General features: G+C 47.0%; 1 protein-coding gene across 1 annotated transcript in view; it reads left to right on the top strand.

Annotated features, from left to right (window-relative positions):
* ARHGAP10 (Rho GTPase activating protein 10) overlaps positions 1 to 22,006 on the top strand; it is a 317,977-nt gene extending 295,971 nt beyond the window's left edge. The window contains exons 21-23 of the mRNA XM_045078333.1: positions 11,371 to 11,523; positions 12,702 to 12,793; positions 21,258 to 22,006. Of these exons, the coding sequence (XP_044934268.1) occupies positions 11,371 to 11,523; positions 12,702 to 12,793; positions 21,258 to 21,346 (334 nt within the window). The 3' untranslated portion in view covers positions 21,347 to 22,006. The remainder of the gene's footprint in view (positions 1 to 11,370; positions 11,524 to 12,701; positions 12,794 to 21,257) is intronic.
* Positions 22,007 to 24,349: the final 2,343 nt, after the last annotated feature.

Raw genomic sequence — 24,349 nt, 5'->3', positions numbered from 1 at the left:
GCTAGGAGCCCTTCAAGTTTGATTTGTGGCTTAGTGTACCACAACAAACCATGAGTGATTTGTCTGAAGTTCAGAAAATTAATCATCTTTAACATTTTTAAACAGATTTCTGTGAAATTTGGCACACACTTAGAAATTAGAAGATAGCAGTCATATGGAAGCTCTGTCTTCACCTCCTTGTTTCATCTCCTTTTCTTTCCTTTCCTTTTTGCATCTTCTCCACCCCCTCAGGGAGACTTCCTCTCAATTTTACTGCTCCCCACCCTTCTTGGCCAGGGGCAGTCAGTTCACCCTAGAAATTGGTATCTTATATTTTCCCCCCTCTCTTATTATGCTTATCGTTTAAAAAGAAAATAGTAAATTTACCTCTTAAAAGTTCCATCCACATCATTGCATATGGCAAGATTTCGGGTTTTTTGATGGCTGTGTTATAGTCGTGTGTGTGTGTGTGTGTGTCTATACACCACATATTCCTTGTCCATTCATTTATTGGTGGACATCTGGTCTCTTTCCATAGTTTGGCTATTGTGGACATTGCTGCTATAAACATTTGGGTGCAGGTGCCCCTAAGATCACTACATTGTATCTTTAGGGTAAATACCAAGTAGTGCAATTGCTCAGTCATAGGGTAGCTCTATTTTCAACTTCTTGAGGAACCTCCATACTGTTTCCCAGAGTGGCTTCATGAGCTTGCATTCCCACCAACAGTGTAGGAGGGTTCCCTTTTCTCTGCATCCTCTCCAAAATCTGTCGTTCTCACTGTGGTTTTGATCTGTATTTCTCTGGTGCAGAGCGATGCTGAGCACTTTTTCATGTGTCTGTTGGCCATTTGGATGTCTTCTTTGCAGAAATGCCTATTCGTGTCTTCTGCCCATTTTTTGATTGGATTATTTGTTCTTTGGGTGTTGAGTTTGAGAAGTTCTTTATAGATTTTAGATACTAGCCCTTTATCTGATATGTCATTCATGAATATCTTCTCCCATTCTGTCAGTTATCTTTTTGTTTTGTTGACTGTTTCCTTTGCTGTACAAAAGCTTTTAAATTGATGAAGTCCCAGTAGTTCATTTTTGCCCTTGCTTCCCTTGCCTTTGTGGATGTTTCTAGGAAGAAGTTGCTGCAGCCAAGGTGAAAGAGGTTGCTGTCTGTGTTCTCAAGGATTTTGATGGATTCCTGTCTGACGTATAGGTCTTTCATCCATTTTGAGTCTATTTTTGTGTGTTGTGTAAGGAAATGGTCCAGTTTCATTCTTCTGCATGTGGGTATTTTCCCAACACCATTTGTTGAAGAGACTATCTTTTTTCCATTGGACATTCTTTTCTACTTCATTGAAGATTAATTGGCCATAGAGTTGAGAGTCCATTCCTGGGCTCTCTATTCTGTTCCATTGATCTATGATCTATGTGTCTGTTTCTGTGCCGGGTTTTGGACACAGTTTCTGTCCTGGCTATTTCCTTGAATCTTCTCTCCAGTTCTGTGAAGAGCTGGCTGCTTAGCATCCTCACGACTTTCCATACCATCCTGTGTGTCTTGCTAGGGCATTTTTAGTATTTGTATTATATACTTAGATTCGCATGTGGGTTTAATTCACATCTTCCCTTGTGCTACAATTGCAGGTTCCAAAATTTGAAGGTTTGATTTCCAGTTCAGAATGTTGATGGTTCATGTAACTTTAAAGCCCCATAATGGAAAGTTGACTTTCTAAAATTAAGACTGTCAAAATTTTGTTGTAGCTTTTCTCCCGCTTAACTCAAAGAACCAATTATGTCTTCTCATGATTTTATGTTTTGTTGGTTTTTGTTTTTATGATTATCATTCGCTGTGCTTGCATTGGTTGGTACGGTCTTTACATCAAAATGAAGGCAAGGACCTCCTGAGTCCTCTGTAAAGTGGAAGATCACTTACACTGGTGTAGCGTTTCCAGGGGAATTCTACCAAACATTTAAAGAACTAATTCCTATTCCCCTGAAACTGTTCCAAAAAATAGAAATGGAAGGAAAACTTCCAAACTCATTTTATGAGGCCAGCATCACCTTGATCCCAAAACCAAAGGATCCCATCAAAAAAGAGAGCTACAGACCAATATCCTTGAACTCAGATGCGAAAATTCTCACCAAAATACTAGCCAACAGGATTCAACAGTGTATTAAAAGGATTATACACTGGTGTAGCATTGAGTGTAGAATCAGACTTGGCTTTGTATCCACATTCTGCTTCTGAAAACCTTGGAGGCCTTATGTAAATTATCTAAACAAACCAGGGCTTAGCAAGATTGCCTGTGAAAGGGGAATCACCACATCTGCCCTTCCAGATTGTGAGGTTTCAAGGTATAACATCTAATATAACCCAGTCACTGCTCCCTTGGGAACGCCTGTCTGGATTGCTTCCCTCTGAGAACCAAATTTGATATTCTTAGCTTAAGTTGACCTGCCTTCCTGGTTCATCAGTTCCATAATCTCCTTACCATATAGTGCAGGGAAATAACCTCTCTGGTCCTGGGGACCAGGAAGCCTGAGAGGTTGGTCCAGGAGGACTCCGCTCGGGGATCCTCTTCTTGCCTCTCTGTGTAGGAACCTCCTTTATAGAACCCTGTAAGATTAGGGCCTTTGGTTATTGCATTACCAAGGCATGGGCTACCCACTGGCACCAGACCAATCTGTAAATTATTCTGAGCAGTATGGATAGCTTGCCTATTAGAACAGATAACCCATAAAATCAGCTTGGTAAGTAACTGAGCTTTTTCTTAGCAAAGTAATGCTGCACCCCTTGTGAGCTGTGCTTGGTAGGCCTTGTGTTCTATGTTCAGGCCTCACACCGGGTGGCAGCTGTTTTCCACATACGAATTGAGCTGGTAGAAACATTTCTGTTAGTTATCCCGTAAGACCTCGGTGCTGAGACCTCTAATGCCCCATCATTTTCTGAAATGAAGCTTCAGTTCCTTTTCTGTTCAGCGAGCAAGCTAAAGTGCAACCCTCTTACCTCATTCCAGTGATCATCTGGAAGGAAGAAAAATGGGACTCAGGGAACAATCTTTGAGTGAAAGATGGGTCAGAGATATAATTTGAAGGCAATTCTTTTATAGTGAAACCCAAGAAAATGATCAGCTCTGGAGTGAACTTCGTAATCTGTAGGATGACTAGGTGGTGGCATCCTTTCTCCTTAAGGAGGGAAACCCCCAGGAGCCTCAGCGTCTCACAGCAGGAGGGGGGACCGCGTGTTCACCGTGGCTGGGTCCAGCTTGAAAAGGCTGTGTTTCAGCTGTGCTCCAGAGATTTCCTGTGGGGCTCTTTGTCCTCTCCCCGCCTGCCCCCCTCCTGCCAAAGACTTTTTTCCTCAAGGGTGATCAAGTTACTGCTTTTATGTGCTGATTTGATACATGGTTGGTGCTCATGAGCAGCTGGTGAGGAGCATTTCTGCTGCAGGTAGGCCCTGGGTGTTTGCAGATGGACTTCTGGCACATACTGGGGGCCCCATGCCACAAAGCCAGTGTCGGCGGACTTGGGGAGCAGGGGCTTCTCAGGCCCAGGGGAACTTGCCATCATTGTCATCTCCCCCAATGCTCCACTCTGAACTGGATTCTCATCTGCTCCCTCTAGTGCTGGGGTCAGCACACTGTGGCCCACTTCTGACTGTCTGTATACATAAAGTTTTATTGGCGTACAGCCACCCAGTCATTGACCTGGTCTCGGGCCCAGTTATTGACATTGTCTCTGGTGGCAGAGGGGAGGAGCTGGGAGACCAGGCATACGGCCTGCAAACACTGAAGTGTTTAGTGTCTGGTCCGTTCCAGACAGTTTGCTGACCTCGATCTCCTCTATAAATAAATCTTTTTGGAAAAAACACCTTTCTCACAACCCACTTTCAACAAGTGAGGCTAATTGCCTTAAGGTGGACAGTGTAGGTGATTTTTAAACATAATCGTTATGAATCTTTTTTCTTGTCGTTGAACCAAGCAAAAGGTTTCCTTGTGGCTTTTGAATGTCTTCAAGTGGTGTGATCCTAATTTCAAAAGGTCTTTAGTGTTTGAGTGAATAAAGAGTTATATGGGGCTTTTTTTTTTTTTTTTTTACAACCTATTGTTTAAAAGTTTTATTTGAAATAGTTGTAAATTTACAGAAAGGCTACAAAGACACTACTTCTAAACCCATCAACCAGCTTCCCCTGTTGTTAGCATCTTAACACAGAATCATGGCAGTTTTATCAAAAATAAGAAATTCACATTGGTACAATCCTGTTAACTACAGACTTGATTTGGATTTCACTAGTTCTTCCACTCATGCCCTTTTCTTCCAGGATCCATTCCAGGATACCATATGGCATTCACGGCATTCAGTGACTTTTTTTTTTTTCTTTTTTTAATGATGACATCCACCGAATATCTCCAATTTTTTCTGTTTGATAGAGTTTAGATATTGTCTTTGGGTAAAGAAAAATGACTTGTTTGGGATTATGTTACCCTGGAAGGCAGAGGTGACCTTTGACTTCCAAGGCCCTAAGGCTCGTAATCAGAGCTTCACTTACGAAGTGTTGAGTGAGCCAGTGAGCACCTGTCACTGCGGGATGCCTCACACCAACACCCCACTGAAGCCATACAGCCACTTGTGAAGCCTTTTGTTTTCATTAAGGAAATTGAGACCAGGGAGTTTATTCTTACCCAGATTTCAGGTGTGGATGACCCTCAGCCCGAGACTGACAATGCTAGCTAGTGAGGAGTGTCCTCTCTGTCTACAAAAAAAAAAAAAGAAAAAAAGAAAAAGCAAAGGGAGATTAGCCAGAGCTGGCTTGGGAACCCAGGTCACTGTTCAGAATAGCGGTGCTTCCTGCACTTGTAGTTTGTGTGATTATAATCCTTCTGTAGCCACACAGTCCTGCCCCCACCCCCCACAAGCGGGTCTGATTTCCCATCCCTCTCCTTTCCTCTCCTTGTATTTTGTTCCAGCCCAGAAGGGTGTGAGGCTGTGAGCTCCATGCAGACTAGTCAGAACGGGCTTTAGCATGCACATGACCTTGAGTCAATCCTCTTCAGCTTTCTGAGATGCTCTTCTCTCAGGTCCTGTGAAATGGGAGCGTGGCAGGAAGTGCGTTGGCGTGCGCGGGCTGTGTCTGACACAGTGCTGGAGCGTGCGGCTGGGCCTCAAAGGAGGAAGTTGGGGGGGGGTGACAGCGATATTGACACTGGCAGCATCAGCTCAGGACAGACACTGCGTCGTCCAGAAAGCCTTCTCAGGGCCCACGTGAACGTTGGATGCTTCCTCCTCTGTTCTCCCAAAGGACCCTGGGCAACTCTCTACATGGCAGTCATCACACTATGTTATGATTACCAACTTGTCATTCTCTACTCACTTGACTGGGCACTCATGGAGAGCAGATGTCCTCGTCCCCTGGGTGTCCCCAGGGCCTAGCATGGGGCCTGACAGGTAGTTCTCGGACCGTAAATGATGAGTGAATAAGGTCCATATCCCAGTCTCCTTATGGGCAGTGAAGGCCTCCTGGTCCATCCCTGCACGATGGCGCCTCTCTTTGTCATAGACGTTTGCTTCACGCCGCTGCTGTCCCCCCTCAGTTTGCTCATTTGGAACCGACAGTGCGCCGGCGGTGGAATTCTCCTTCTCTGGCACTTAAGGAAGAACTGTGGCATTTATTTGAACAGAGATTTCCCATAATATACAGATCTACAATATTTCCTTCTGTCTTTATTAACATTTTCAAACACTTTTGCCCAGGACAGCTGTTCTAGACTTATGCTGTACGTTTCCCAGGCTGGAATGAAAGATCATTTCACTAATGTGTTAGCTTCTGCTTGGAGACCTTGCAAATGAGGTTTTAAAATCTTTCATTCCAACGCAAACTTCTTATGTGGTTCTCACATCATATAATCAGAGTCAAATATCTTGGTTGGGGGGGATTTAATCATTTCATATAAGCGATCATTTCTTTCCTTGATATGTATTCTCCCTGGTCTGTGTCCTTTGAATTTTAAAATGATGCTTGTTACTCAAAGAGCCCAGAATTGGGCACTTGTGTCACCAGCACTGCCCAAAGCCTGACCCGTCTATGTTATTCAAGAAATGTTCACTAGATGCAAAAGTTCTCTAGTGACTGGTGCAGCTGTTGTTGAATTTTAATAGTTAAGGCCCTAACTCCCCTCCCCCATTGCTGAAATGCTTGAGCACTTCTGCTGCCAAAAAGTTTTTAATATGCATGGAGTGTCAAGTCTGGTATTGGAAAAGATTGGGTCACAGTTTGAATCAGAAGCAGCATATATTGCTGATATGTTGCATTTTATAAATATAAACTGTAAAGTATACACATACACAGCTACTGTCATAATTTTATGTGTCTGAGGGTTTATTCCTGCTTACCACGAAAGCTAGAGGGCCTTTCCCTGAAATACAGACATACTCCAAAGCAAGAGTGTGCATTTTTTTAATTGTTGTTTTTTTTTTTTTAATAGAAGTCTCTCAGCGCTTTCAAAAATGCACATTCTATCCCCCCACTTATGTGTTCCCAACCCACACCCCCAGAGCATAGGAGCCTTCTCTGTTGCCTTAGGAATTGCCAGATAGGCTTTCAGCATGAGAGTTTTCAAGAATGAGTTTCTGAGTTAGCTGTATGAAATCTCTGTGTGTTTTTAGTGAGACCGTCTTGTTGCCATTTGTTCCTTTTCTTTGAGAAGGAAACGTTTCTCCTCAAAGGAAGGTGGTTGGTACTGGCTCTTCTGCACTAAAAATGGAGAGGGGTCCATTCAGAAGAAGGTTCTTTCAGTTTAGTGTGTGAAACTGGAAAGATAGCCAAACAAGTAGATATTAGTACTTCCCTTTAATTTATTTCTGTTTTGGTAAATGTGGTTTCTGAGCTTTTCAGGAAGAGTCGACTTTTGCCTCCATTTTTGCAAACCACAAGTTGGCGTTCAGGAAATATGTAGTACTTAGGTACTTTGTTGTAATTGGTTGCAGCTTGTCATTAAATAAAATTGGTGGTTTGGGATCATGCCAGTCCTACTCATCAAAAATTTGTAAAGGGGCAGCAGGAAGAAGGATACAAATGTTTTTTGATGCTTAAATTTGGGAGGTGGTGGGAGAGGACACTCAAAATGATTTCATTTATGTTTTAGCAGGTAATAAGCTTTTTATTCTTAGAGTATGCATCGTTTTTGGTTTTTAACCCAAAGACTTTTTTTTTTTAAAACCAGAATTCTCCTCTGAACCACAGTCCAAAAAAAAAAAAAAAAAAAGAGAGAGAGAGAGAGAAAAAGAAAAAAATGGGCCGAGTATTTTCTCAATTCTCCCAAAGATGTTAATGTCAGGAATTCTGAAGTCTGAAATCTTATTCTGCTTACAAGTCACCAAATTTGTGTGTGTGGTTTCATGGATGCTGGTAGAAGATGCGTGACTCTTGGTCAAAAGACTGATCCTACTACAGAGCAGTAGTAGAGTAACAGTTCCCTAACTCCTACTTCCCGCAGGCTAATGCCCCATGGGCCACATGATACCTGCATGCCAGCTGTTGTAAGAGAGGAACCTGGAGCTTAGGAAACCCACATCTTTTATGCTGGGCAGTAAAGCCTGCTTTTTTTCTCCAGGGGGAGACCCAGTCTCTATCTTCCCATGCTGTTTGCTCTGCAGATATCCTTGGAAAGATAGTCTAGAACAAAGGCAGACAGTGCCTCTCTGCTCAGTAGGAGCGCACTACACAAGAAGCCGTCAAGAATTGTCTCCCACCATGTGGGTAGTTGGAACCATTCTAGTTGTATAGAAGAGGTGTTAATTTTATGTACCGGGATGCCTTAGGGCTCAGGATGAGAAAAACTGTGAGACCGTTCCTGGGGGCTGCCATTTCCAAAATGCCCTGTGTTTTAAATCAAAGAATAGAAAGCAAATATCAGAAACAACATTTTCCTCTGCTGTTTTTTGGGAAAACAGAAGTAGTATATTTGAAGCATTGAATAAACAGTTGACCCTTGAACACTCGGGTTTGATCTGTGCCGGTCCATGTCGATGTGGATTTTTTCATTACAGAACAGTAGTGTAAATGTCCTTTCTCCTCATTACGATTTTCTTTAAAACACCTTTTCTCTAGCTTACTTTATTTTAAGGATATGGTACATAATGCAAATGTAACATATAAAATATGGGTGAATTGATTCTTACCGGTAAGGCTTCCAAAGGTCGACAGAAGGCATTTTGGGGGAGGGTTAAGTTTTTGGGGAGTCAGAAGTTAAATGTGGATTTTTGACTGTGTGGGGGTCAGTGCCCTTAATTCTCACATTGTTCAGGTGTAAACTATAGTCAAAAAAATTACTGAACTTCATTACAAACAAACAAACAAACAAAGCATCCCACCAAATTCTGTGGAGAAAGTAGTTTATGTAAAGAAGCTAATGCTTACAATTTCTTCCCTTCAAAAAAAATTTGGGCAGTTTGCTTGTGGGAAACACCTATGAAACATGTCATTATCAGACCTCTGTTGGCTGAGGTGAGAATTCGTTTTAGGACTTTCTATTTACTTAACCACTTCTTGCCCCCCTCCTCAGTCCTTCCCAGTGGAGAAACCTGTGAAAAGTTTCTTGTATCCGACCCAGCAGCTGTTCTGTTTGTTTTCCAAACTTTGTTTTGCCACGTAGGTCTCCTCTTTCTGATTCTCCCTGTGACTTCTGATGCCTCCTCCCCATAGACACTGTTTCCAGACTTGGGTTTTGCTACCTCTTTTGAATATTCCACCTCACAGAGTTTGTGGCCGTGTGGGATTCTGAAATCCAAAGGAGAAGTGACTGGCTCAGGTTTCTGAGATACTGTGGGGAGAACCCAGGAAACTGAATACAGAAACAGGTCTCAGTTATGTGGGTGACCTGGTGAGTTCTGGGTCGCTTAGCACACCTATATATTGAAGGGCATCAAAAAGATCACAGCACACAAACAAAAACAGCTGATGTTGAGAACTTGACCCTGAACAAGGATTGCTGAGTCTGCATCCCTGTTTTGGGACAGGATGGAGAAGGCCGAGCTCAGGGATGGGCTTAGACCTAGAACACCTGCTATACCAACAATTCTTTCACTTTCCAAAAGGAGTGCTTTTCCTTTACAAAAAAGTAAACCACTTAAAAAAAAAAAAAGTGAGGATTAAGAAGATAATAGCTATAAAATTTATGATCTTTGTTTTTAAAGAGCCTTATAAGTATAGTCACCATTGTTACTTTATCTTTCCTCCTGTAGCTGTCCTCCCTCTCTGCAGATGGATGGTGGTCATTTAATCACTAGGCTATTTATGACCTGAAAGAGCTGATGGGGGTGTGGTAAAACATCTCATCTACAGCCACCACCGCCCTCCCAGCACCTTGAATAATTGCTGGGAGATGAAATGGCAATTGTTTGGCTAAGTGCAGCCTTAAATTCTCTGTCAGAGCTCCAGTCACTCCTTCCTGTTCCTTCCTGATTAGTAAGACACCACTTAAGACTCATTTTCTGATAAGGCGATACAGACCATTTGAGATTTATAGATTTCTTTGCTTGGTTATGAAACAGGTTTTATGACTTCCACATGAATTGGCTGGATGGGGAGATTGTAAACAAATTGTTCAAAAAATGTTATTTTTTGAAAAAATGTGAGCCCCTCTCCCCTTTTCTGATCAAAGGATAGGAGACCTGCTACTGTACTAAGTTATCTATCAAGTCAGGAATGCAATATTCCATGTACTCGATTTGTAAAATCCAATTTTAGTTTGTAGAATGGTTGTTCAGGTATTCGTGGAAGACTGCACATGCCTAGCCCTCTGCCTGGCTCTGTGAGGTCTATGGAAAGAGTTAAAGTCCCGATTTTACCCCAAAGGCAAGAGAAATCTCAGAAACCATCACAGAATAACTCCTGCCAAGGTGCCCTCCCATTTCTTTTTGGGCTGGGCCTTCAGAGATCTGTGACTTAGACCAAAGGAGAAGCATTCGGGGAGGCAGGCCTGGAGCTGAGTTGAGGAAAGGACAGACTGGGGCTGGCAGAGGGGTTGGGGAGCCTGAGAGCTGAGAAGAGACCTAGGCAGGGTGCAGGACCATCAGGAGAGCAGGCAGAGGGCAGGTTGGGAAGTGCACTCATTCTTGGGGAGACGGATGGGGCAGACTGGGTCTCAGGTGGCTGAGGCTGGCTGGTTGAGCTACTTGAGTTGGAGGAATTGGACTGGGGGCTGAGCCAGGAGACCACAGTGGTGACCCAGGCATGAAGCAACCTGATGAGAAGGTAAAGAACGGAAAAACATGAGAGCTAGGGGAAGTAAAAATGGATAGAATTCGATGTTAGCTCTGCTACAGAGGAAAGAAGCAAAGGTAATGCTCAGGAATGTGGAAGGATAAGGGAGCTGCTCACAGAAACTGGTTTTAGCTGAAGCGGGTGAATTTGAGGTGAAGAGCATCTGGGTGTAGCAGCCACTGAAATGCATGTGTGTTGGAAATGTAATTGAAATGAGCAACTTTCGTCACTGTGCTTTTAAAGTAAGCTTCATATGCCATAGTCACAGCCTCCAGTTTAGAGATAATTAAAGAATAACTTAATTCAGATCCATACCTATATATTGCATTCTTTTTCATGTTTAGAGGCCCCTCCGTGAGTCTGTTCCCTGACCTTTTTACATTAGCTTTTTTTTTTTTTTTTAAATTTGCAAATATTGGGACACCTGGGTGGCTCATTGGGTTAAGCCGCTGCCTTCGGTTCAGGTCATGATCTCAGGGTCCTGGGATTGAGCCCCACATCGGGCTTTCTGCTCAGCAGGGGGCCTGCTTCTCTGCCTACTTGTGATCTCTGTCTGTCAAATAAATAAATAAAATCTTTAAAAAAAATTTGCAAATATTAGGGAACATTAAGGTCCCTAAAGATTTTTTTTCCTGCTCATGGGTTTCTCTCATTAATGCTGTCTTTGGTCTACTCTAGACTAATCTTGATTCGTAGCTGCAGTTTTGTCTGAGTTGCCCTGTGTATGTGACAGAGGAAAGGGCTTTAAACATTGAAAGGCCATGGGTTAAGTTTTTGGAGTGAAAGGTCATAAGTTGAACTGTAGATTCTGACACTTCACTTACAAGCAGAGAACATGAGCACTTCAAAGTCTAAGTAACTGTTCATGGCAGTTGGATTCTAGTGTCCTAATTAGTGAACTGGATACAGTGCTAGGTTGGACAAGACTTGACCTTGTCCACATACCTGGAGAAATACGAGGCATCTCTCCTTTGGACTGTGGTTCTTGGGGCTACAGACCTAGTGAGAATTCAGTCCCATTCTGGTCACTGGGGGAGATAAGGAAGCTATTGTCTTAGCCGTTTGGGAATGGGGTGTCACGTATTTGGTTTTCTGTGGCTTTTATACTATTAATCCTGTCCTTCGAACTTCTGTCTGCAGCCCCTGCCAGACACGATCGCCCATGGTCCAGTGGCTTAACACACAGTCCCCGACCACACCGAGCTGCAGCCCGGCTGTTACACCTCCTTCACCCAAGCCCCCGCCTTCCCCCCTCTCTCTGCCTGCCGCCATAGTGGACAAGCCGCCGGAAAGGTATGGGGAGTGGAGAATGATGTCGAAGACCGGGGCAGCACCCAGGCCCGATCAGCCTGAGCAGCTTTTTGTGTTCCCCACATGAAAGTGGGTGCTCAGGTTCTTCAAGCCTCCTGGAGCTCATGCGTGACATTGACCACCTTGTCTCAGGCGGTGCTTGGTTCAAGAGCAAATACATTCTCTGGAGAAATTTGGCTTATGTGAGAGCTGCTTGAATCTGCTGTCCTCCTCTATTTTGTTTGGTGCTTCTTATGCGTTGATGAAGCCATTTATTTTGGAAGAGCTCATTATACATGAATATAAAGTACTTTTTTTTTTTTTTTTTTTTAAGAAAGTGAACAGGGTCCCAGGAACAGTGGTTAACATGGCCATTTAATGGGCCCATTGTGCAGAAGTCAAAGGAGCTGGCCTAGTAAGCCCTTCATCTTGGGTGGTCGGCTGAAGTTCTTGTCTTCCCTGGCTTCCCCCACTCCAGTGAGGTGGGGCACTTCCTTCTGCTTCAGTCTGCATCTGGCTGACACCATGGTTTCCCTCCTCGCCTGGCGTGCTCTTTCCCCAGAAGGGCACAGAGGGCATTTTGATAAGCAGCGAGAAGCTTATTAGCCTTGAAATGCATTTTGGAGGCAGACGCAAGGGGGGTCCAATAGAGAAGACCCGACTCAGAGCCACAAACTCCTTCCAGAGTGGTGTGGAAGCAGACTATCCGTGTGGACAGATTTCCGCTGTGCACTGCCCAAGTCACTCGGGGCACGTGCACCTCTGCCCTTCACTGCCTCGCCTTCTGTCTCAAGATAGGGTGCTTTTCCTAATAGAGGAACATGGTGCTTAGAAGTAAACACCCTGTGGCTCCCATAATGCTGAACGATAGGAAACGGCATTCCACCAGGCAGAGAGGAGAATTAGGTGATGAGGTTCAGTGAAAGCTTCTCGGAGAAGCTCCCTGAAGAAAGATTTGAATTTGAAACCCATCATTTACTTGAAAATCAAGTGCTGTAGCTGTGCCTGGTGTTCATTTCACTGCTATTTGGTTGGTTTGTTTTTTTTTTTTTTTTTTTTGGAAGTTGTCCCACTGGTGGTATGTAAATGAGATTTGGGAAGGGGTGGGGTTGGGGGGGAGGTGAGGTTCCCCCTCCTGGTTTTTCACGTTTTAATTTGTGTCTTTCATGTTCCCTTCTCAGCGTTGTCAATCGGAAGGCTCGAGCGGTGTATCCATGCGAAGCAGAACACAGCTCAGAATTATCTTTTGAGATAGGAGCAATTTTTGAGGACGGTAAGTGTTAGTGGGAGCTCCGTGGTAGCATATGTTCTGTCCCCTCCGAATGTCTACAATCCAGAGTAAGCAGTCACTGGTTATGGGGTTGTCAGGGGCACACGTCCATCCCTTGACCTTTGGGTGGGAGAGAGCTGGCCCCGTTGGCTGCCAGGAACTGAACACCGGTGGCCGGGAGCAGGGAGGGCCATGGAACTCCACTTCAGCTTTCATCTTTATGATTCTCCAGCCCTTTGAACTCTTGTGAATCTTTGTTTAGGATACCTTTCTCCTGATGTAAAGAAGCTAGTGCCATTTGGAATTAAGAAATACGTCTAATTTGCATCCTTTGTTTTCCTCTCCCACAGTCCCCAGCCAAACCTCTTAAATGTGTCAGGTTTGCCAAATCTGAGTTACAGAAGAGTACTCTTGTCAAAAATGTTGGTTTATAGTTCCCTTCCCATTCTTACGCTTTACGTGATTTTTGCTCATTTGGATAATGTGTGACTCTCTGGATCTGGGTATTGGCTTTGTGTATTGGATTTTGTCTGAGTCTTTAATATTCACGCGCAAGCATTTAGGAGCTCTACCTGGCTTAATGTTTCACAGATTTCTCCTATGGTTCATTGTTTATCTCTTTTCCCCCTCTCCTGATTTCTTCCTTAACAGTCTTACTCATTATGAAATTCACTGGTTGCTGTGGAAACAGTGATGCGTGTGGGTGGAGCTGCCCAAAAGAGTTCTGGGGAGGCAGTGAGGATCTTATATGTTTGAATGGAATGGTCGGTCAGCCAGAATGTCTGGAATATGTGGAATATATCAACACAACACTTAGTGGTATATCGTCAGTCATGCAGTGTTTGCTGGCGATTGTTTATTTATTTATTTATTTATTTACATTTGACAGAGAGATCACAAGTAGGCAGAGAGGCAGGCAGGGGAGGGGGGCGGGAATCAGACCCTTGCCAAGCAGAGACCCCGATGTGGGGCTTGATCCCAGGACCCTGAGATCACAACCCAGCCGAAGGCAGAGGCTTAACCCGCTGAGCCACCCAGGCACCCCTGATTGTCTTTTTTAGAAAGCAAGTTGCCTGTTTGTTTGTTTGTTTGTTTGTTTAGAGAGGGAGGGGGAGGGACCGAGGGAAGGGAAGAGAGAGGCGATCTTAAGCAGGCTCCACACCCAGTACGGGGCCTGATGGGCTTGGTCTCATGACCCTGAGATCATGACCTGAGTCAAAATCAAGAAGTGTCAGACATTTAACCAGCTGAGCCACCCCAGCGCCCTGCCAGTTGCCTCATTTAGAATGCATTTCTGCCTGTGTGTGGTATATACTCTTGAGAGCCAGGGACTCCTGATAGTGCCAGAAAACAAACAACACTCCCACCAGAACCCCACATATGACAGAATTATACTTTATAGAGGAATTTTGTTCTTGGAGTAGAAGCAAGGTCATTCCTCAATCACCGAAACACATATATGTGCGATTTTTGCGAGGAGAGCGTGGTAAAATATCCGCCCTACTCCAGGCCTGTCACACACTGGCACCCCACAGGGCAGGAGGGAACGTTGAGGCAGTAGTGTCGAAACCCACCCATTTGAGAAATGATGGTGAATTTTTACGTCGTGTGATTAGACCTGATTGGGAGCTTCTGAAATCCCTGTATTGGAATGTATTGTTCATGAGATATTTACCTTTGTAGAAGGTATATCTGTGAGGATGTCTTTGGCTGCAAGTAACAAAGACCGATACAGCCAGTTCTCAGTCACGAAAACGGATTGGCTCTTACGGTGATTAAGTCTGGAAGGTTTGGTTAATTCACATTCTCAAAGATAACATCACCATCACAGTAGATCTGTCTCTTCTGAGCCATTCAGGGCTTGTGGTCAGGGGCCTCTGGCTGGCTTCCCCAGTGGGATGAGATGGCTGCCAGTCCAGATGTCATAGCTGTGCTGGACCCTCGCAGAAGGGCATGCCTCATCCTTGTGTTTTTTAAGAATGGGAAAACTTTCCCAGAACAGGTTCCCTAGTTTACCTGTCCTCATGTTTCAGTAGTCAGCACAAGGTCAGATGCTCATCCTAAAACTGACACTGGCCAGGGCTTAGGGCAATCCGAACCATGGGGGCCCCTCCTCTGGGCACACAGACTTGTGAATGAGTGTCAGGACCTCAACCAAATCCAGTTTCTGCCAGCATGGGCAACAGGGGAAAGACTAGCAGATGTCAGACACGAGAGACTGAGCTTCTCTACCTCTGACGTCCCTAAATGATTTGCAGGAGACACACACACACACACGCACACATGTCATTATTTTGCTTAAGATCAGATTGGCTTTTCTACTTTCCCTGTACCTTTGGACAAGTTCTTTAAGCTCTCTCTGGATCCAGTTCCCCATCCTCATCTTCAAGGATGCCTGTAAGAGTGATGTGGTGTCAAGGTAGCTTTTGGAGCCATAGATGTAGGTGGGGCTTTGAGAACAGCACAGATGTCCACGGAGGATGTTGCCAAGCAGGGAGCCATGCTTGGCGCACTATGGTGTGCTGTGGGTGGGCTCCGTGCTGCCTCCTACAGACCTGGTTCCCTGGAGTGCTGGAGACTATCTCTGTCTGGGTCACTTGGTTCAGTGGTTCCTCAGTCCCTCCCTCAAGGCCAGCTGCTTTGCACCTGCCTTGTTGACATGTTGCCACTTTCCCTTACCCAAGCACGTGAGCATCTTATTTTATGTGAGCACCTTGTCCTGTGTATGCTCCCTGTGGTCCTACCACAGGTGCACAGAGAAGCATGGCCGACACAGAGGAGCACATTCAGAACCTACACCCTGACACTTGCTGTGTCTTAGGGCTAGTTCTTAAAAGGTACAGAATGTCAAAGGCTCTTAAACAGCATTTATTCTTTTTACTCTGTATTTTCATCTCTGTGTGTAATAGATCTCTTAGCAGAAAATGCATAATTCATTGGGTGCTTGCTTAGAATGTGTAGAGAAGCTCTTCCTTGAATGGTTTGGGATCTTCTCCTTCTGGGGACTGACACAGAGTAGGACAGATGGGCAGCTCATCTGGCCTCAGCTTCCATGAAGCAAGGCAGAGCTCTTCGTGGCCACTGTGACAGCACTGGCCATGGGAATACGGCCAGGACCACCTCCTTTGTGCACACCAGCAATACTCTGGCCTCCAAAATGTCTGAGACCTTTTTCTGTGTTCACTTGCACTGGAGCCTTAGCAGCTATCGTAAAGCCTCTTGCAGTGTAATCCCCTTTTGTACCTCATATGGGCAACATAGGAATTTGGTTTATGGCATCCAGTGCCCTTTGGTAAAGACAAAATCCAGGTTAAAGTGGCCCATGGGCTACATCATCAGTAGCTCTGTGGTTTGTAATGTACACGACAGTGAGAAACCCTGAACCAGAGTGTGGAAGAGAAAGGGATCTTTAGTAATGAAGTAGCTTGATAGTTCTTCCTTGCTCTTTTCCTCTTACCGTGTGGATCTGAAGGTAGGTTTTGAGTTTAAATTCTAGGCTGAAGATTGATCTGTATCGTAGACACATGAATGCTTAGCCGTTGTTCCGGGGAAGTGCCTCCCACATCCCCTAGGAAGGTGATGTTGGTGAAGTTTCAGGGCAGCCTCTATTCCTGGGACTGCCCTATGGACCTTCCCTTCTCTCTGGGCCTGGGCAACTCTGGAAACACGTTTGCTGGGTGGCCAGTCAGTCCCGCTTTCTTTCCAGATAGGCGGTCCTTCAGCTGGCAGATGATCAGAGTAGGGAGCGGTGTCCCTCTCTGTAGGCTGCCAGGCACGACTGGAAGGGGCCCCCTGGTGGGAGGGTGTCTGGGAGCTGGCCATCTCTCAGCAGCGCTTCCCAGACTGTTCGTTTCCATGTGGATATGTGATTGAGCCAATGCTTTGGGGAGCAGGTGCGGCCCAGATTAATCTTTTAAAACTCCAGGTGATTCGTTTTAAATATCTCAAATATATAAAGAGTAATCCTTGCAGAACAATTTAGCATTATCTTGGCAGGTTGAATCTGTACAGACCCCACAACCCAACAGTTGTATTCCTAGATATATTCCTAACCTTTGGGAATCATTACATGTTAATTAAAAAAAAAAAAAAAAAAAAAAGGTGAGTGCCAGAAGGCTCTATTCAATGTGGTTCTGGCCAGGCTCAGAAATAAGCAAAATAAACAGCATATTATTTTGAGATCTGTACGTGTGTGATGAAGCTGGGTTTTCTCCATAGCTGGGGTAAGAGAATGAGATACAGTGTTCAACTCCTGATGAGCTCGAGGTGGTGTGGGGGGCATTAGGTGAGGATCTGGCAGAGGAACAGCTCTGTTACATTCACATTGCTCCATGCACCATGTTACATTCCTACCAACAAGGCACAAAGGTTCCGATTTCTCCACATCGTTGCTCAGGTTTGTTTTGTTCTGTGTTTTTGATAACAGTCATCCTAATGGGTACAAGGTGAAATCTCACTGTGGTTTTCCCATGGCATCCTCATAATAACAGGGGCATGGGAGCCAGTTACAAGAATAATTTGAAAGAAGCTTTCTTCAGAACAGAATATGGACTCAGTTCTGGTTTGGGTGGGGTTTTTTTTTTTTTAAGCATAATAAAAACAACACATATGACAAATATTCAAGTGTTATGAAGCATCATCATAATATAGTGGACACCAGGGAGCTACAGCGCATGACTGACACAGAGCTGTTCCTCTGCCAGATCCTCACCTAATGCCCCCCACACCACCTCGAGCTCAGAGTTGAACACTGTATCTCATTCTCTTACCCCAGCTATGGTGAAAACCCAGCTTCATCGCACACGTACAGATCTCAAAATAATATGCTGTTTATTTTGCTTATTTCTGAGCCTGGCCAGAACCACATTGACGGCGTGGAAGTTCCTTAAACAGATGAGTCACAAGGTTACCATTCAGTCCAGTTCCACTTGGATGTGTACACAAAGACTTGAAAGCAGGGACTCATGTTCCTGGTGTTTGGACATCCATGTTCACAGCTGCATTTTCACAGTAGCCAAAAGGGAGAACACCCGAATGTTCATTGACAGATGAGCAGATAAAATGTAGTAGATAAACGTATAGTGGAATATTCAGCCATAAAAGGAATGAAATGCTGAGACATGCTCCAACATAGGTGAACCTTGAAGGTATTATGTTAAGGGAAATAAGACAGTCACAAAAGACCTAATTCGGTGTAATTCCATTTATATGTAATATCTATAATAGGCAAATTCACAGAGACAGCAAGTAGCATGGAGGGTCCCAGGAGCCTGGGGAGGAGATGGAGAGTTAGTGTTGAAGGGACAGAGAGTTTCAGTCTGGAAAGGTGTAAAAGCTCTGTGGATGGAGATGGTGCTGGTGGTCACAACATTGTGACTCTTCTTAATACCATCGAATTGCATGCTTCCCAATGATTAAAATGGTAAATTGTGTATATATTTCATAACAATAGAAACAGTTGTACTAGGGAGCACTGGTTTAATTGTCATCACACAGTGATTGGGTTCCTCAGGATCTGTGACTCTCCCAGGGCCACACGGCTCATAAGTGGCAGGGCAGGGCCCTTTCTTGTGGTGCACAGGGCGTGGACGTGGTGTATGAGTGGCATCACACTTCATGTAAATTGTCTCATTTTAGTCTTTGCAGTAACTTCAAATGAGTTATCGCTTCCCCTCTTTTAGAAAAGAGGAGCATGGAGGTCAGAGGAGATGAAGTAAATCAACCAGGGTTGCTCAGTCCTGAAGGTGCCAGGGTTCCAGCCAGGACCTTGTTTCACTTATACTCACTGCCTCTTGGAGTCAGAATCTTCCCCCACAATGAGGCACTTATCTCTGAAACGGCCTGCATTAGGGTTCTCCAGAGAAATAGAACACATGGGATATGACTGTGTCTGTGAATGAGTGGATCACTTTCCATAGATAGCTATTGGCTCATGCAGTTGTGGGAGACGCACAACCCGCAGGGTAGGCCAATGGGCCGGAGACCCAGGGAGTAGTTGTAGTCTGTGTCCAAAAGCAGGCCAAGGGCAGGGTACCCTCTCCTTTGTGGGAGTCTTTGTTCCATGCATACCTTCAACTTATTGGGTGAGGCCCACCCATATCCTGGCCAGTTATCTGCTTTACTGAGTCTACTGATTTCCCTGTTCATTACATCTAAACAGGTAGAATAACACGTGGGTACCATGGCCTCACCAGGCTGACACATGGAACTTTCATACTGCCATTGGAGGAAGCGGTTTGATCAGCCAAGTATATAGCTTGGAGCCTAGGGTGGGTCTTCTGGGATCTGATGCTCCCAGGAGGGGATAAGTCTTCATACAGGTGATGAGACCCTCACAGGCCTCATCCGTAGCCTTTGAGCCCCCTTTCCTGGGCTTGGGCAGGCCCAGCTATGGGTGCTTTGCTCTCTTCCCTCCCCTTCCCAGCCGTTGGCCACTTCCAGGCTCTTGGATACTGTGAGAGTCTCCTCAGTCCCTTCTCTACATTGGTGACCTTTCTCTCATGCCCTTTGGGGAGATGAGGGCTGTGAAGGCAGCGGGTGAGGTGTGGAGAAGGCCCTCGGTCTGTAAGAGGGTTGGTGCAGGGTTCCTGACCCCACTTGGTTTCCCACATTTAGGCCTTCTTCACCCCCAGCGTTATGGGAAATTACCTTTCTTTCTCTTCTGTTCGGCCTGTGTCTATTAATACCCACTCGGGGAAGAGTGGGCGTTCATTGTATATAGGAGAAGAAACAGTGAGCAACTCCAAGGTGCTCTTCCATAAGCTATTTTACGAACTCCTTGTAGCATTCCTCCAGGCCAAGTGCTGGTAACCCATTTTGCAGGGGAGGAGGCTGGGCGGGGCTCCGAGGGTTCAGTCGTTCCCCAGGTGCACCTGGCTCTCATCTGTCCGCTGGGAGACTCCCCTCCAGGCAGTCTGTCCTGAGCCCAGGGCCCCTTTCCATGGAGGCTCTCCAGGTTGCTGTTCTGATGACATTGCCAGCTTGGGGGCAGGGGAGGTGGAATAAGTGAGAAAATCCTGCTCCGAGGACCGGTTCCAGGCTAGAAATCAGTGAGCGAGCAAAGAAGGTGACCGGCTGCTGGACTGCCCGGGAAGCACGTGCCTTGTTCATTTGCTTATTCATTCTTTAAACAATTCCTCATGTGCCCGGCATGATGCTAGGGGTCCCGGTGTCATGTTAGAACCTAGAGTGGAAGAAGGAGAGTCACAGTCAACCTCCCACCCTCTCTCTGTCTCACTCTCGCTCACACCCGCGCCCCCCCCTTCCCCCACGGTACATGACTGGTGTGTCCAGGGGGTCCCTGACTTAGTCTGGAGCACTAGGCTGGCCTCGGCGGGCAGGACGCCCCAGCTGCTCTTTGCAGGCTGAGGAGGTGTCATCCAGTCCTGGGCGGACGAGGAGCCTCGGAGCCGAGGGAGCAGGTGTGCGGAGGTCGCACGGTGGCCGCCACACACCAGTGGGTGACGAACTCCGCTTGGCTGAGCTGGAGTCAGCCTTTCAGAAGAGAATCAAGAACGTGTGGTGCACACCGAGGAAAGTACTGTTAGGTGCAGGTTTTGTGTGGTGGGCCCGGGGCTGGGTGTACCAGTTTCTGACACCGGGTAGTTGTTCTTCTGGGGGGTGAATCCCAGCTGCGTGGCTCGGCCAGCTCCGGGCCGTCTGTGTCCTCCCCTTTCCACACGCAGCCGCCACTTCACTCCTGGCCCTTGGCCGAGGCCTGAGTGCGGCTTTCCCACAGTTGGGGCCATTAAATGCTGCTGTATTTTACTTCCAAAGCCTGGTGACCAGTGCCTGGACCCTGCGCCCTTTGCTGTCCAGCCTGCAGTCCTTTTTTGTATCTGTCATGGATACTTCTGGACGCCTACAGTTTGCCCCACACTGTGTTCAGATGTGTGCGGCCTAGGCCCCGACCGCAGGAGCACCCCATCCTGTGTGGCATAGAGACAGGTGCCCAGACATGTCCGTGAGGCCTGGGGAGTGCTGGAAATGGTCGAGGGAGTCTCCCCAGAGGACAGGGTATGTAAAGGTCTCTAAGAGGAAGACCACCTGGTGAAGAGGCAGAAGGCACCGTGTTGGTGGGGAGTAAGAGGGGAGGTTGGGGATTTGGGCAGGACCGGGTGTCTGTGCACCTGACCAGTAGATGCTGAGGTCTGTTCCTGTCCCTGCCAGCCTTCAAGCAGGGGAATGTCATCAGCTCCGTGTTCTAGAGAGTTCCCTGAGCTCCTTTGTGCATGGGGATTAGAAGGACCCAGACGAGAAGCTGGGGGACTGGTTAGGAGGCTGCTGCAGGAGGAATGATGGGGACTGTAGTGGCTGAGGGGCAGATCCTATAAATAGCACTTGTACCCGGCCATGGGCCCCCTTCTCTTCTGGTTGAGCCTTTAATGTACACAGTGGTGCAGTGAATTCCTCAGGAAACAAGGACTTGGGAGCGTTTTGATAAAAAGTGATTTCTCTTTCTTTTCAGTGCAAACCTCGAGGGAACCCGGCTGGCTAGAAGGGACCCTGAATGGCAAGAGGGGGCTGATCCCACAGAATTACGTCAAGCTGCTCTAGTGCCTGGCCATTGAGGCCCCACGTGAGGCCCCACGTGGACCTTGGCACCTGGGAACCGGCCTTCTGCCTCCAGGGCGGAACCCTCAGCCACCTGGACACAGGAACTCCACATCACCAATGGGCACTCCAGGGGCAGGGAGGGGGACCTACTGCCCGAGGCAGGGGTAGAGGACGTACCGCAGGGAACTGCTTCGGCCTGTGGAGCTGGAGAAGGGCGTCAGGATTGACAGGGTGGACTTTTCACGTGTCAAGCCTTGGGACTTTGGACTGTGAGTTTTTCATTATCCTGTCCTCAGCCTGCCCAGCCTCCCCCATGGTGACGGCTCCACCGGGCAGCTCCCTGCACACCTGCTGCTGAGATGTGAAAGGGAACTTCACTTACTCGTGGGGGTGTGTGTGGCCTGTGCTCTTGGCTGTGGTGGATGGGGTGTGGAGGGGGCTGCTGCTGGCAGGCGGGGAAGGGTCCAAACCCAGAGGGCAGCAGAGAGATGCTCCTGCTTAGACGGCCTCCCAGGGCCCCACATTCACTCTACTTAGAGCGCACTGGCGTATTTATAACAGGCTTCTCGTTGGTGCTTCTCACCTGTGTGCTGTTTTCCAGACACCACCTTTTTGCCCCAACTTCTCTGTAAATGAAATAAAATGTAATTTACTATTTGATTTTGTGTGTGACAGTGTGGGGAAGAGATCATGGAACTCATTCCCTCTGTAATGTTTTATGATTGGGCACCCAGTGTGTAGAAATTCATTTTCCTCTGATGTTGGCACGTGCCCACAGGTAGAGTTTATCCACAAGGAGCCTTGCTTTTTCACAGTAGGCTGTGTTCCTGAGGGTGGCAGCCTTCTCTGGCGTGTGAAATCCTGGCTGGCCACCTCCAGCCCTCTGAACAGGCCTTCCCTTATGGCGTGTGTGACTCCTGAGTAGGAGTGGGGCTGGGGCTGTGCTCCCCGGTGGTTCATGCGTGAGCTGCGTCAGGGCCGGGCCTCATGACTTGCTTCACTGGGCGGCTCCATTCCCCTCCACCCCCACCCCCAGCCCGTGTTCCCTCTGTTTGCTGGGCCTCAGCACTAATCTCTCGATCTGCCTTAAGCTGGGCAGTGGAGCGACTGGTCAGGCATCCAGACCATTCCTGGAGGAGTCTCAGCCATGACCCTGCCCATGATGACACCCCTGCTGTGTGTGTGTCGAGGATGAGGGGCGGCCGCTGGGATGCTTCCGTCTTGGTCCCAGGCACAGACCAAACCAACTTCTCCCTCATCCCCTGATCTGGAGTCCTTGGAGTGTGGAGCTCCTTTTGAGGAGCCTTATGATCTAAAGCCTGCCTCACCCTGCTGTGGCGGCCTGGGGGTGGGTCTCTCTTCCCCACAGAAGGGAGGCTCCTCAGCCTGTCAGACTTTGCTCCTAAGAATTTGCTGCAGGAAGGATGTGTCTGCCGCCTCTTCCCCAGATGAGTCGATTCGAGAGCTTGCTGGTTATCAGGTTTGAAGTCACCTCCCTGGACCATGTTGGGTGTCAAGTTTAGGGTAAAGGGTATACAAAGGGAATGGGCCTGTTGAAAAGCATCCATGTTTTACATAAAAATAAAGACAGTCCAAGTGCGATCTAGTTGAAAAAACTGATCTGTGGGCCTAGGGGAGAGGCCTGAGATTGCCAAGGAGCCCAGGGCCTCTGGGTGACGGCCAGTCCAGCATTCTGTTTTCTGAGTTATCGCCTCCTGCTCACTGCGCTGCTTGGGATGTGGAAGGGAAACTTAGTTTATGAGAAGCCCTTAACTGATGTGTCCCACTTTAAGAAAGCCCTCTGCAGGACAGTGCAAAGGTCTGGGTACTCAGCGTGGGCTCAGTATAGCACTGGGGGTGATCTGGCAGTTTTCCCAATTGCTAGATCCCCATGAGGCATTACAGACAAGCCCCACTGCACCAAGACCTGATTGATTTGCTTGCTTACAGTGAGGTGCACCCTACCTGCTGTTCCCTGCCCAATGGCTGGCAACCCCCAAAGTGTGTTTACCACCCCTTACTTGGTCAAGGAAATTGCTACTCAATAACTACCTGTGTGATTCTGGGTCAATTAAATTGACTCTGGTTCTGTTTCTTCCTCCTAAAAAGAAAATGATAGCCAGAGGTTTGGTTTGGAATGATGTAACCCAAGTGGCATGCCCAGCGTGTGGTATGTGTTTAGTAAATGGGACCTGCTTTCCCTGTATTGTTTCCACCATGACTCAATTACACCTTTGGCATCAGGGCCATTTGTGTTCCATAGGGGGCTGATGGGGTGGTCACGAAGCCCCAGAACATGCTAGGTGCAAGGGCCCCAATAGCCCCAGGCTCTGAAGACCCCTCCTGTGGCAAGCTGAGGAGGAGCACCAGGGAGCAGCCAGGGATGTCTGTCTCTGCCAGTGGGACTGGTCGGCCAGCTTGCCGGGACCTCCAGGTAGGAAGCTCCCCTCTGGGTCTGGCCCATAGTATACTTTGTAACGGGATCGTGAGGTGTTCGCTTAAATGACAGATGGTCTTCATTCCCCCAGATGAAAAATAGGGTGGATGTGTTTCTGTGTTTCTGCTCAGGCCCTGACCATCTGCAGGGCTCTGACCTCTCAGTCCACTGTGTTCATTGAGAGTCACCAAGGGAGCTTTGGCCAAAAGCAGACACTCAGATTTTGTGTTTCTGCTTGCCATGGGACTGTCTATGGGGCTTTCTGATTGCATCATCCAAGAGCCTGTTCGGGAAATCTCTGTGCCTATAAAGAAGATGCCATGTGAGATTAGAGCCAAAGAGCTTGTGGGGTTCCCCCTCTCCTTTGTGGTAGCAGAAACATCTGCAGTTGGGGGTGTGGGCTGTGGTGTGGGAGCAGTGGATTGTCTGTGCCAGCAACGGATGTTTTTCACTCATTCTTTCCTCATACAGACTGAATGACCCAGGAGAATTTGTCCCATTTTATAGATGGGGAAATGGAGGCCCTCAAGGACAAAGAGTTTTGCTCAGGTTCAGTCAGCTAATCA

The sequence above is a fragment of the Mustela putorius genome, unplaced genomic scaffold (assembly GCF_011764305.1).
Source record: "Mustela putorius furo isolate JIRA1106 unplaced genomic scaffold, ASM1176430v1.1 tig00000242_pilon_pilon_pilon, whole genome shotgun sequence".
Classification (NCBI taxonomy): domain Eukaryota; kingdom Metazoa; phylum Chordata; class Mammalia; order Carnivora; family Mustelidae; genus Mustela; species Mustela putorius.
Note: the sequence above shows the minus strand (reverse complement) of the source record. Positions and strands in the feature narration are given on the sequence as shown.